The sequence below is a fragment of the Dendrobates tinctorius genome, unplaced genomic scaffold, assembly GCF_039654945.1.
Source record: "Dendrobates tinctorius isolate UK_male_01 unplaced genomic scaffold, ASM3965494v1 ptg000120l, whole genome shotgun sequence".
Taxonomy (NCBI): Eukaryota; Metazoa; Chordata; class Amphibia; order Anura; family Dendrobatidae; genus Dendrobates; species Dendrobates tinctorius.
The window spans coordinates 24,345,128-24,359,570 of NW_027361788.1; the positions used below are offsets into that span (position 1 = coordinate 24,345,128).

A 14,443-nucleotide genomic window follows, 5' to 3' on the forward strand; every position below is an offset into this window, starting at 1 on the left:
AGTGGACACTTGGTGCCAAGAACCTTTTGATACAAAAAAAAGGTTTTTATGCTTCAGTTTTCCCATCCGAAGTTGTCCTATGTATTATCATATGTGCACCTGAATGTATAGATCCCGGCCAGACAAAGCCTGCAGTACACAGAGCTGTAATACCAGACATGGCCTTTCGTATTGGGGATGGCGCTGTTTAAAAGAGAAAAAAATTCCACTCTAATTTTTAAGGGTTTATGATGGAAAGACCCATTTAGTTGTTTAAATTCCATCATTGCTCTTGGTATGACCATTGTTCTAGCGCTTCCCAGGTCTCCCGTCGACTTCCTTACTTCCTGTTTGGTCCAGATGGGAATGTGACTGCTGCAAGCAGTCACTGGCTGCAGTAGAGCCCAGTGCTTTACATGCACAGTTTTGCCTCTTTTTGCCTGCATGACTGTTCCCATTCTTATTGGAGCCATCATAGGATGAAGCAATATAACATGAATCCAACACTCTTACATCAACTTATCCCCCTCAACGCCAGGCCGCTGGGCTACGGCCCAGATTTGGCAGTGACAAGACTCCAAAACCTCCACTTTTGTCCTGTTCCATCTCCGTCATATTCTGCCTGTCTCTTCCTACCTCTCTGTGTCCTCGCTTTCTCTCTTCCACCCCCTTTCCCTGTGTGTACAGTAGTCACAGTGGAGTTGTCGTGCTGAGCTGTCTGATGGCCGTCTCGTGTGCTTGTGGGGGCCAGCGACAGATCGGCAGGGCCGATTGTGCTCATAAGGTAATCTGCTACCTCTTTTGCTACCTCTGCCTTCTTGTCTAGAACCATTACATGCATCGAATTGAAAATGGCTGCCTTAAAGGGGTAGTCTACCCTAGATTTTTTTTTTTCAAACCGCAGATACTTAAAAAGGCAAAAAAAATGCTAAACATACTAATAATCCACCTTACCAACCACCTACAACTCCTGTGCCGATGCTTCCCTGGTCCCCTGCTCCCTCGCTTGTATTTGATCACCTATCTGTGTGTTGAAACATGTGACCACTGCAGCCAATCATTGCAGCAGTGACATCAGTGATGCTGCCTAGTGATTGGCTACAGTGGTCACATGTGGAAACTTCTTTGTGTTCTAGCTGAAAGCTCACAATCAGACCGGATGGGGATCAGAGTGTGGCAGGGAGAAAGTGAGTATTGCGCCATTTAAAAAAGTTTTCTATATTGGTAATTGGTGGCCCCTATGTCTCTGTTGAGGGCCCTCATCTATTAGCCAAAATTTTATGGTTCCACAGAGTATCTGTCTGAAGGGATCCCGAGCGTCTGTGCATTGTATAGATAACTCACTCATTACAGTGAGGTTTCTTTAATGCTTCATTTTTTCTATGGTGGCGCTGTGGCGAAAATTAACAATTTAGTCAGGTCCCCTTAGATATACATGTTTTGATTTTTATCCAATTTGGCCCAGGCAGTAGAAGATCAGCAATCTGCTTATTATTGAGGAACCCTAACAGAATTATCCAAAGTTTCCAACTCCTGTATCACTTGGAAATAGTATTTGTATCTATATATAGTGTGAGATCTGTCATTTTTATTGCAGGTACCATTCAACTGTGAGACAGAATCTAAAAATAAAATAGAAAATCACGTTGTATGCAATAAGTATTTGATCACCTACCAAGCGGCAAAAATTCTGGCTCTCACAGACCTGTTAATTTTTCTTTAAAAAGCCTCCTACTTTGCATTCATTACCTGTATTACTTGCACGTGTTTGAACTTGTTACATGTATAAAAGACACCTGTCCACACACTCAATCACATTCCAACCTCTCCACCATGGCTAAGACCAAAGAGCTGTCTAAGGATATCGGGGACAATATTGTAGGCCTGCACAAGGCTGGGATGGACTACAGGACAATAGGCAAGCAGCTTGGTGAGAAGGAAACAACTGTTGGCACAATTATTAGATAATAGAAGAAACACAAGATGACTGTCAATCTTCCTCGGGGCTCCATATAAGATTTTGCCTCGTGAGATAAGGATGATTCTGAGAGGGGTCAGGAATCAGCCCAGAACTACACAGGAGGACCTGGTCAATGACCTGAAGAGAGCTGGGACCACAGTCTCATACATAACCATTAGTAACACACTATGCCATCATGGATTAAAATCCTGCAGGTCATGCAAGGTCCCACTGCTCACTCCAGTTCATGTCCAGGCTTACTTAACCCCTTCACTACCAAGGGTGGTTTGCACGTTAACTACCGGGCCAATTTTTACAATTCTGACCACTGTCCCTTTATGAGGTCATAACTCTGAAACACTTCCATGGATCCCGGTGATTCTGACATTGTTTTCTCGTGACAAATTGTACTTCATGTTAGTGGTAAAATTTCATTCATATAACTTGCGTTTATTTATGAGAAAAACGGAAATTTGGCGAAAATTTTGAAAATTCCGCAATTTTCCAACTTTGAATTTTTATGCCCTTAAATCACAGAGATATGGCACACAAAAAAGTTAATAAGTAACATTTGCCACATGTTTACTTTACATCAGCACAATTTTGGAACCAAAATTTTTGTTAGTAAGATATAAGGGTTAAAAGTTGACCAGCGATCTCTCATTTTTGCAACACCATTTTATTTTTACGGACCACATCACATTTGAAGCCACTTTGAGGGGTCTATATGATAGAAAATACCCAAAAGTGACACCATTCTAAAAACTGCACCCCTTAAGGTGCTTAAAAACACATTCAAGGAGTTTATTAACCCTTCAGGTGCGTCACAGGAATTTTTTGAATATTTAAAAAAAATTAACATAACTTTTTTTCACAAAAAAAATTACTTCAGGTTCAATTTTTTTTATTTTACCAAGTGTAACAGGAGAAATTGGACTGCAAAAATTATTGTGCAATTTGTCCTGAGCACGCTGATACCTGATATGTGGGGGGGAACCACTGTTTCGGCGCATGGCAGAGCTCAGAAGGGAAGGAGCGCCGTTTGACTTTTTCAATGCAAAATTGGCTGGAATTCTGATTGGACGCCATGTCGCGTTTGGAGAGCCCCTGATGTACCTAAACAGTGGAAACCCCCCACAAGTGACCCCATTTTTGAAACTAGACTCCCTAAGGAACTTATCTAGATATGTGGTGAGAACTTTGAACCCACAAGGGCTTCACAGAAGTTTATAATGTACAGCGGTACAATTAAAAAATCATATTTTTTCCACAAAATGATCTTTTCACCCCCAATTTTTATTTTCCCAAGGGTAACAGGACCCTAAAAGTTATTGTGCAATTTGTCCTTAGTACGCGGATACCCCATATGTGGGTGTAAATGACTATTTGGGCACATGGCAGAGCTCGGAAGGCAAGCAGCGCCATTTGACTTTTTTGGCTGGAATTGAGATCAGACACCATGTCGCGTTTGGAAAGCCCCTGATGTACCAAAACAGTGGAAACCCCCCACAAATGACCCCATTTTGGAAACTAGACCCCCCAAGGAACTTATCTAGATGTGTGGTGAGAACTTTGAACCCCCAAGTGCTTCACAGAAGTTTATAACGCCCAGGCGTGAAAATAACAAAAAAATTTTTTTCCACAAAAATGATATTTTTGCCACAAAATTTTTATTTTCCTAAGGGCAACAGGAGAAATAGGACCCCAAAAGTTGTTTTGCAAATTGTCCTGAGTAGGCTGATACCCCATATGAGGGGGTAAAACACTGTTTGGGTGCATGGCAGAGCTTGGAAGGGAAGGAGCACCATTTGACTTTTTCAGCGCAGAATTCGCTGGAATTGAGATCAGATGCCATGTTGCATTTGGAGAGCACCTGATGTGCGCAAATAGTGGAAACCCCCAATTCTAGCCCTAACCCTAGCCCTAACCCTAATGGGAAAATGGAAATAAATACATTTTTTAAATTTTATTATTTTTCCCTAACTAAGGGGGTGATAACGGGGGGTTTGATTTACTATTTATGGCGGTTTTTATGTTTGGCAGCTGTCGCACGCTAAAAGACGCTTTTTATTGTAAAAATAGTTTTTGCATCACCACATATTGAGAGCTATAATTTTTCCATATTTTGACCCACCGAGTCATGTGGGGTCTTATTTTTTGCAGGACGAGTTGACGCTTTTATTGGTATCATGTTCGGGCATGTGACATTTTTTGATCGCTTTTTATTTCGTTTTTTGGGACGCAGAATTTACAAAAACCAGCGTTTCATGAATTTCTTTTGGGTGGTGCGTTTACGCCGTTCCGGGTGCGGTAAAATTTATAAGGCGGTTTTATTCTTCGGGTCAGTACGGTTACAGCGATACCTCATTTAGGTCGTTTTTTTATGTTTTGGCGGTTTTATGCAATGAAAACAATTTTATATAAAAAATAATTTTTGCATCACTTTATTCTGCGAGCTATAACTTTTTTATTTTTTCGCTGATGATGCTGTATGGTGGCTCGTTTTTTGCGGGACAAGATGACGTTTTCAGCGGTACCATGGATATTTATATGCGTCTTTTTGATCGCGCGTTATTGCACTTTTTGTTCGGCGGTATGATAATAAATCATTATTTTTTGCTTTGTTTTTTTATTTTTTAAGGGGTTCGATTAAGGGGTTAACTATTGGGATAGTTTTATAGGGCGGGTCGTTACGGACGCGGCGATACTAAATATGTGTACTTTTATTGTTTTTTTTTTGTTTTTTTTTTATTTCCAAAAAATGAATTTATTGGGGAATATTTTTTTTTTTTTTTTAATTGGCGATTTTTTTAAAATTATTATTACACTTTTTTTTTTTTTTTTTTACTTTATTACAATGTCCCAGTTGGGACATCACTGTCCTGTGACAGATCGCTGATCTGTCACATCACAGATCACTGTGACAGATCAGCGATCTGTCACAGGCACTACACAGGCTTCCTCATGCCTGCGCTTTGCAGGCACTGAGGAAGCCAGCTTCCTGCAGGCCCCCGGAGGTCCCCGTCGCCATATTGGATCCGGGGACCTGCAGGAAAGGAGTCCCCCGCAGCAGCGCTGCACATTGCGCTGCCGTGGGGGGCTCAGGGAAGCAAGGAGGGAGCCCCCTCCCTGCCGATGCTTCCCTTTAACCCCCGGTACACCGCGATCGTGTTTGATCGCAGTGTGCAAGGGGTTAACGTGTCGGGGGCAGTCCGTGACCGCCCCTGACACATTGTGCCGGGTGTCAGCTATGATAATTAGCTGACACTCGGCCGTGATCAGCGGCGCTCACCACGTGGGCGCCGCTGATCGCGATGACGTAATATTCCGTCCATGGTAATTAGGTCCATGGTCACATGGACGGAATATTACGTCATTTGTAGGTAAGGGGTTAAAGTTTGTCAATGACCATCTGAATAATCCAGAGAAGTCCATGTGGTCAAATGAGAGCAAATTAGAACTTTTTGGTATTCAATCCACTTCCTGTGTTTAAAGGAAGAAGGATGAGTACAACCCCAAGAACAGCATCCCAACTGTGAAGCATGGTGGGGGAAACATCATAATGTATGGGTGCTTTTTTGTAAATGGGACAGGGTGACTTCACCGTATTGAAGGGTGGATGGATGGGGTCATGTATCGCAAGATTTGGGCCAACAACCTCCTTCCCCCTCAGTAAGAGCAGTGAAGATGGGTCGAGGCTGGATCTTCCGGCATGACAATGACTCAAAACACACAGCCATGGCAACTAAGGAGTGGCTCTGTAAGAAGCATTCCAAGGTCCTGGAGTGGTCTAGCCAGTCTCCAGACCTGAACCCAATAGAAAATCTTTGGAGGAAATGTTGCCCAGCGACAGCCCCGAAACCTGAAAGATCTGTATGGAGGACTGTGCCAAAATCCCTGCTGCATTGTGTGCAGGAAATGTCTGATCTCTGTATTTGGAAACAAAGGTTTCTATACAAATATTAAGTTCTGTTTTTCTATTGTATCAAATACTTATTTCATGCAATAAAATGCAAATTAATTATGTAAATATCATACAGCGTGATTTTCTGGATGTTTCTTTTAAGATTCTGTCTCTACAGGTGAAGTGTACCTACGATAAAAATTACAGACCTCTCCATTCTTTGTAGGTGGGAAAACTTGCTGTGTCAAATACGTGTGTAGATATATGATATAGATAGATATAATCTATTTCCTATATATCTAGTATAGATAGATATAATCTATATCTCACACACATACTGTATATATTTTTTATTTTTTTTTGTGTGGTGTAAGTGCCGCTGTTCTCCTGAATCCAGTGGTGGTGTTCTTTTCTTCCTACTCCACTCCGTTCCTGAGATATGGCCCAGTCTTCCCTGCATATACAGTAAATATAGCCTTTTGAGTCAAGTGGGCGTGGTCCACAACTCTTCCAATGGACATCTTCATTAATGATACGCCCACTTAACAAGAAACTAGATTTCTGCACAGGAAGTGGTCTATATCTCAGGAATGGAGAGGTGCAGGAACAAAAGAAAAACAGCGCCTGATTCAGGAGGACAGCGGCATTTACACCAGGTAGAACGAGTAAATATTTAGAACAAGTGACAAGCCCCCTTTAACATTTGATGTATTCCATATAGTTCAGTAGCATTAGCCACAAACGCTTGTTCAAGCAAACAAAAAAATTGTTTGACGACCAGGCGTAGGCTATGTTTTGGGTTTTGATTTTTTTTGTCTTTCTGATCAGTTTTCTATAAGCAGAGGTGAGGATCAGGGGTCTTTACAAAGGGTAAAGGTGCCCCAACTAGTCCACTTGCTGTGACCCCAAGTACAGTTCAGATGACAGGTCCTAACTGTTTAAACCTTTTTTTTTGTTCATGTTCTTAAAGGGAATTGTTGAACATGATGTCTGATCAGCAGTCACTAGCTAGGACCGCCCACTGGACTCCCAAGCTCTGAATGAGCAGGGATTTATGGTACATTAATTATATACAAGTTGCTTAAAACTGTAAAGTCCATTTACTCAGCTCATGCTGCTCTCTACAAAACTGCCCTCGGATATGGCTGCATGTAGAATGTGACAGGTTCTTGAGGTATAATGTATTTACATGATTTTGGCACATTTGTACCCTTATGCTTGAGCCCAATGACCTCCAATTCTTAGTCTCTGACCTGACACGCTACATTTTTGCCAGTCCTTGTGGTCTGTATAAATAACCATTTGGAAGGATCACTTGGTTTTTCAATAGATGAGTCATTCTAAGGAATTTTGTCTATGAAAGGGGAAATTAAGTCTTATCCGAGCACACAATACAGCTCTTTGTTTGCTTCATTAAGTATTTTTGACTGGAAAATGAATCTTAAAGGAGTTTTCTGGGATTTGAACGTTGCTTACCTATCCCTAGGTAAGGATCGGTGGAGATCCTAATCGAAGAGGTGCCATGCACAAGAAATGGCACAGCTCCATACAGCCTGTAGTGGCCACGATGGGTACTGCAGCTCTCTCCCATTTACATGGTACCTAGCCCACACTGTAAGTCATGGAAAAGGTACTGGTGTCAACTGGCCCATTCTGAAACACATATGAAGTTTTGAAGATGCCTCCACATATATTTTTGTGTCGATCATCTGGCGTCAATCCCAGCTGTTCGGGTAGTTTATAATTTTTATATCTTTATTGTAATAGGTCAATGATAAAGTAGGAAAAAGTTAAAAGAATACAAAAAACAAGGAAAGCACCCCCCCAGGTTGCGCTGTATGTGTGCCACTTCAGAGCCATGTCTCCCGTCTTGAGGGTGATCGCTGTCACTGTTGTCTTGTGTTTGAGTTCTGTCTTTTTCTTGACTTTGTGTTTTTTTTCTTTTTTCTCTCTCCCTCCCTGACTTTTTTCCCCCTTCTCGTCTTCTCTTTTTCCACCCTCTTTCTCTGCTCTCCCCTTCCCCTCCCTTTCTATCTCTTCCATCCCATTCTATTGCTCTTTCTCCCCCTCCATTCCCCTTTTTCTGTACCCTGTAGGTCTTCCTCGTCTCACACTCTCCACCAGTACTGCTGCCCCGCTCAGTCGCAGCTCTGCATGCAGCTAGCTCCCCCCGTCAGGCACACTGACTGCAGGTAAGAGCTAGAGCGGCGGTCTTCACACTGCCCCCCCGACCCCAATCACCACATAGTCTCCTCACCAACCAGGCGAGTGGCATCACTTTTGCCAACCTGCACCCACATCCTTCACACATTTGTGACCTGTTCACCATTTGTCATTAACACCATTGCCACAGGTCAGACACCTCATAGACCTCAACTTCTGACACTTGGCATTATCTCGTACCCACCGCATGCCCATTTCTTGGGTGTCTTCAGTTCCACCATCCTCCGTACATTCAGTCTCTGTTGTCTTGTTGCTTCAGTCTGTCATTTGTGGTCTAAATCCGTAAAAGATCTCTGGCTTATGAGAATTTGGTGCCTCGTGGCTCATAACTTGGCTCCACTTAAGCAAGGCGAGTGGTGACGTCCTAAACTGGATCAGTCTCCATGCACCAATGTGGCACCATCATGAATCAGATCCACAAAAAAAATTAACATTTTTTAAAAACATTTCTCCCTTTACAGTTCATCCATATTTGATCCTTTTTATGAAAAAAAAAAAAGTATGGCTGATAGAGCTTTGCATAGAGAGCAGGCCAATTCTAGAGTTCGGTTCTTGTAAAAAGGCCAGTAACCGTATTCTTGGATATGAAGAAATGAGACTGTTGTGACTTACATATCCGGTTTTGTGTGGATGCAGATATAGCAGAGCTAATTTTTGTCATGTGGGTGTGAACGTGTTAAAAAAAAAAAAAAAGTTATTGTGATGTGTCCTCTGTAAATTTGGGTAAACTTGCTGCATTTAACTTTTCTAGGAAGACCGTTCTTAGGGGATTGTCTAATGAAGCTGGTTTAACAATCAGCAAATTGCCCTAGATCTTGTTTTAAAGTGCTCAATCGGGAAGCTAAATGATAATTCAGCTCTGCTGCATCATTACGTTAAGCCATAAAGAGAACCTGTCACTAGGTAAAATATAGTCTGTTTTTTTGTCTTATTTTATTCCCCATGAGTATTCTGTTTTTTTATTTTTTTAAATCGGGCCATATAGTTCCAGAGATACAGGCTTTTTTATCTAGTGCTTTAAAAAAATTTCCCCAAGGGAGTGTTGCTCACAGGGTGATTATGCAAAGTAGCCTAAAGACACGCCCTAGAGGATCCTGGAAGCAGCTACTTCTAAATAAAAATGGCCCATACCTCTGGAACAGTATGGTGGATTTTTACCAATAAAAAAAGAAAATACTTAAAGAAGCTGTGGGATTTAAATAAGTTGTGGCTTTTGACCTGGTGACAAGTTCCCCATTAAAGGTATGTTCACACAATTAGATGGTGCTGTAGATTTTATGGTTTCAATTTTTCCAGAAGCAAAAGTGGATGAAATTTTGCCAAATCCAATAAAAAATAAGTGGAAATTGTCTCCCATTTGTCAATTTATGCTGCAGATTACGCCATTTGTAATTCCTAGGGTGAAATCTGCACCTAATCCGCAAGTATTTAACGCAAATATTTCTGCAGACTGGTCACTAATTGTCTTTGCAGTTTACGCCCCTTGTGGACGTATCCTTACGATTTCACTTGATCGTAGTATCTGATGTAGCCTTTGGTTGATATTTTGCATTTTTTGCCCTTAATCATTTAGATCTGGACTATGCCCCTACAGTGGGGGGAAATAAGTATTTGATCCCTTGCTGATTTTGTAAGTTTGCCCACTGACAAAGACCTGAAAAGTCTATAATTATAAGGGTAGGTTAATTTTAACATTGGGAGATAGAATATCAAAAATAAAATCCAGAAAATCACATTGTATAAATTATATAAATTTATTTGCATTTTGCAGTGAGAAATAAGTATTTGATCCCGTACCAACCATTAAGGGTATGTGCACACGGAGTTTTTTTGGATCTGCGGATTTTGTAGTAAAATCCGCAGATAAATCCGCAGGACTATCTGCAGATTTGCCTGCGGATTTGCCTGCGGTTTTACACCTCATAATGGATAAGGTGTGAAACCGCAGTGGTTGTGCACAAAAGAATTGACATGCTGCGGATTGTAAACCGCAGCAAAACCTTGCGGAAAAATCAGCAGCATGTGCACTGCGTTTTTTTTTTTTTTTTTTTACATAGGAAATAAAGGTACTGTACAATGCAGCAAAATCTGCTGCGGACCCACAGAGCCAAAACCGCTGCGGATCCGCAGCAGAATCCACAGCGTGTGCACATACCCTAAGAGTTTTGGATCCTACAGACCAGTTAGACTCTCTTAATCAGCTCGTTACCTGCTTTAAAGACAGCTGTCTTACATAGTCACCTTTATGAAAGACTCCTGTCCACAGACTCAATCAGTCAGACTCTAACCTCTACAACATGGGCAAGAACAAAGAGCTTTAAGGCTGTCAGGGACAAGATCATAGACCTGCACAAATCTGGAATGGGCTACAAAACCATAAGTAAGATGCTGGGTGAGAAGGAGACAACTGTTAGTAAGAAAATGGAAGAAATACAAAATGTCTGTCAATCAACATCAATCTGGGGCACCATGCAAAATCTCACCTTGTGGGGTTGATCATGAGGAAGGTGAGAGATCAGCCTAAAACTACACGGGTGAACTTGTTAATGATCTCAAGGCAGCTGGGACCACAGTCATCAACTAAACCATTGGTAACACATTATACCGTAAAGGTTAAAAATCCTGAAGTGCCCACAAGGTCCCCCTGCTCAAGAAGGCACATGTGCAGGCCCGTCTGAAGTTTGCCAATAAACACCTGGATGATTCTGTGATTGAATGGGAGAAGGTGCTGTGGTCAGATGAGACAAAAATTGATCTCTTTGGCATTAACTCAGTTCACCGTGCTTTGAGGAAGAGAAATGCTGCGAAGAGGAGTGGACCAAAATTCCTCCTGACATGTGCGCAAACCTCATCATCAACCACAAAAAACGTCTGACTGCTGAGCTTGCCAACAAGGGTTTTGCCACCAAGTATTAAGTCTTGTTTGACTGAGGGATCAAATACTTATTTCACTGCAAAATGCAAATACGTTTATATAATTTATACAATGTGGTTTTCTGGATTTTATGTTTGATATTCTAGCTCTCAATGTTAAAATTAACCTACCCTTAAAATTAGAGACTGTTCATGTCTGTCAGTGGGCAAACTTACAAAATCAGCAAGGGATCAAATACTTATTCCCCCCACTGTATATTTAGTTAATACTGATAATGGCTTAGTTATCTGGTACCTCAAAAACTACTGCCTGCCCTCTCTGCAACGCTCATCAGCCGTAACTCTCATCAGCCATGACGCTGATAACACACGTGTGAGACAGTTGTAAAACTTGAGAGGCCATGTTGACCGATAGGAGACCCTCGTATCAAAGCTTTTCATATCAACCAATTGGAGCCCACGTGTTCATCTCTCCGTAGTTTAATAAATGGACACTGGTTGATTCAAAACTAAACTGTTGTATACCAAAATGTGGGGACGGTGGAACATGAAGAGGAGGGCTTTTACATAAAGGGAACACTTATTTGAGCTCCGTTGGCGAGTTTGGTCCACTTGTGGTTAATTCCCATTATTAACCGAAAAGTGTTAATTGAACTCTCTGCACCATACCGAAGGGGTTTAGAAGTTATACAGTGCCCCTTCCCTAAGAAACCAATGGTGGTCTGAACTAATGCCAATCTGACCTGTCAATCTTTATAAAAAAAACTGTCTAAATTCCAGCACCGAAAACCATGATTTTCACATGGTTGCATTCCTTTTATTTGTTCAGTACCCCCTTTAAATAGGGAACCACTGAGGATAAATGATCGAAAAGTGACCCTTCCCGTAGTTTGGGGGTCTCATTCATGCGGCTGACGCTGGTCAATTGTGATTTGCTAGAATTTGAGTAATGTTGATCCTATCAGGGTCTAGTACATCAATATATGCCACATCATAGCTTCTCAAAGAGACATGATCATGAAACAAAGTTTATGTAAAGTTTACCCCTGAAGTGGATGTTGTCCAGGATTGAAAAAAGTTTCCTCCAGCAACAGCGCCACTCTGGTCCATGGCGGTGTCTGGTTACAGCCCATTCTCATTTGCTTTAATAGGAATGAACTGCCATGCTAGACTCTCTGCACATGGACATGATCAGGACTTTTTTTTTTCTATTTTTGTGTAGTCCCTTAAACTAAGAGTAAATTTAGGATCACATTTCTGGATTTCAGCCCTTATTCTGGAACTGCACTACTGTTTCCAATCTTAAAATGTTGCTAAGACCGAGTGATGGAAATTTTATTCCTAAGGCCTGTTTCACACTTCACTTTTTTGCGTCAGTTAAAATCCGCCAAAAAGGCGGAAAAGCGGATTCGTTGCTAACTGATGTGAACGGATGCCACCGGATCAGTTTTTTGACGGATCCGCCGAATGAAACTGGAAGGAGAGAGAGAGAGATTTTTTTTTTTTTCCCACCGCCAGGAAGGATTTCAGGGATAAATTTCCGGCTGACTTCCTTTCTCCGGGCATGCGCACTAGGAAAAATGCGCATCCTACAGCCAAAAAAAAACGTTGCAGGCATGCCGGCGGATGCAGACATTTTGGCGGATCCGCAAAAAAACGGATCCAACGGATGGCCATCCGTCAAGATCCGCCGGTAATGCAACTCAATGGGGAAAAAAATGGATCCGCCAAAAAAAAATGGCGGATCCGTTTTTTTCAAAAACTGGCGGATTTTGACTGATGGTCAAAAACGGAAGTGTGAAACAGGCCTTAGACAGCTACTTAAATTCCAATGAGACCATACTGTTTAGAATGAAAAGCTTTTCTTACATGCTTTGTAAGGAAATATTCACATGTGACAGGTTTGAGATGGATTTTCCCACAATCTGCATGTATTTTACCAGGAAACTTCATCAGATTTTACCCATTTTATTCCTGCTCAGTCTGTGCTTAGTCCAGTGGGCGGTTCCACTCAGTGCTTGCTGGTTAAGGCAACCAATCAGCAGTGAGACCGCCCACTGGACTCCTAGGCTAGAATGAGCAGGGATTTCAACCAATAAATCACTTGTGAATGGATTTCTATATATCTATCAGTTCCCGGTAATTTATACTCCGCAGAACTAGTCTGTACGGAAGAACTGAATGTCTCATTCTGCCACTGAACAGTTCCTGGAAATTTTCTGAATAGACACAGAACATCGGTTAAGCTGAGGCGACAAGTGCTCACGACTTGTTTTTCTATTCCGAAGGCAGCTGATGAGTTATCCGAGGCCATGTGTGGAGAAGGATTACCACCCATATGCATCGGCAGAGAGCTGACGGAAAAATTGGAAGCTTTAGTGGGTAGAAAAGTCAAGTTAATTCCCACATACATGGAGATATGAGATGCACCTTTTAATTAGGTTTCAGTAGGTCTTTCAGACAGAAGTCCAGCAATACCTTTACATGGTCAAGTCCTTTACTGTGTTACACCTAAATCGGTGCTTAAATTGATATGTGAATGAGGGTGAAGAGCTATGGTAGATCTGAAGCCTTAGTCACTCCAGCTCTAATCCCCACCACCTGCTGTCTGACAGCCAATATTCTTTGTGACTTTAGGCATCAAACAGGAGGCGGCGGCGGTACTGAGTAAGGAAAAGAGCTGTAGTGACAAAGGCTTCAGATCTACCATAGCACTTCAGCCTCATTTACATATCATTTCCATCCCTGAATTCTCAGTAACGGCGGAACGGACTGGCCATGTAAAGGATGGGCTTGTCTTCAAAAGAGCCGCCATGTGCATATAGATAGTTTAGGGGGTGAAATCCTGCAGATTGATTCCCTTTTAAGACCGGTCAATCCTGCTGACAATCCTCTTTTATATAAAAACCCGATTAAAACAAAACGTCGTTCTGATGACACGTTCACCTTTAAAAAGTTTTTATGACCATGCTCTTTAACAAAATAATGTCATTATTACATCCGTAAAGTACTTTTCAGGTCAATCTAGGTTCCCGTCTTCAATGTATTATGCCGAAAAATCTGATTGCTAAAGCAGGATGAGCTGGTGATCGGGATGGCTGAGTCGCCAGCCGGCTCTCTATGGTCTACGCTGGTTGTGTCTTGCCCTGGCTGGGAATATTTGAATCTTTGGAGATATGGGGTGGGTACAGATTTCCTTCTATGGTGGGTCTGTTTAGTGGCTGTATTATAAAAAAAAAAGTAAAGACTCCCATGTTGCACCAACTAAACCGGCTTTACAGAAGCAATCACTTATAGGGGGTTGCAAGTCAGTATGTCCTTAGCAAAGAGCATTTCCAAAAATTATGCAGTCGACATAGACTCGGATGTATAAATCACACTTTTACAGCTCTTACTGCCTTATTAATCAGATTTTTGCAAAAAAACAAACTCCATTTTGGTTAACTGCCTCTTTGTGTGGTGTGTATATTAATCAGTAGGAGTATACTAGCAAATCACCATTG

The 14,443-nt window shown here is 41.7% G+C and overlaps 1 protein-coding gene across 11 annotated transcripts in view; it reads left to right on the forward strand.

The window, feature by feature from the left end:
• IQSEC2 (IQ motif and Sec7 domain ArfGEF 2) overlaps window positions 1-14,443 on the forward strand; it is a 201,730-nt gene that overhangs the window by 91,852 nt on the left and 95,435 nt on the right. For 4 of the 11 annotated variants that reach the window (XM_073590955.1, XM_073590941.1, XM_073590942.1 and 1 more), the window contains one exon: window positions 7,940-8,035. The exons of the other annotated variants lie outside the window; for them this stretch is intronic. In XM_073590955.1, coding sequence (XP_073447056.1) covers window positions 7,940-8,035 — 96 coding nt within the window. The remainder of the gene's footprint in view (window positions 1-7,939; window positions 8,036-14,443) is intronic. 11 annotated transcript variants of the gene reach the window in all.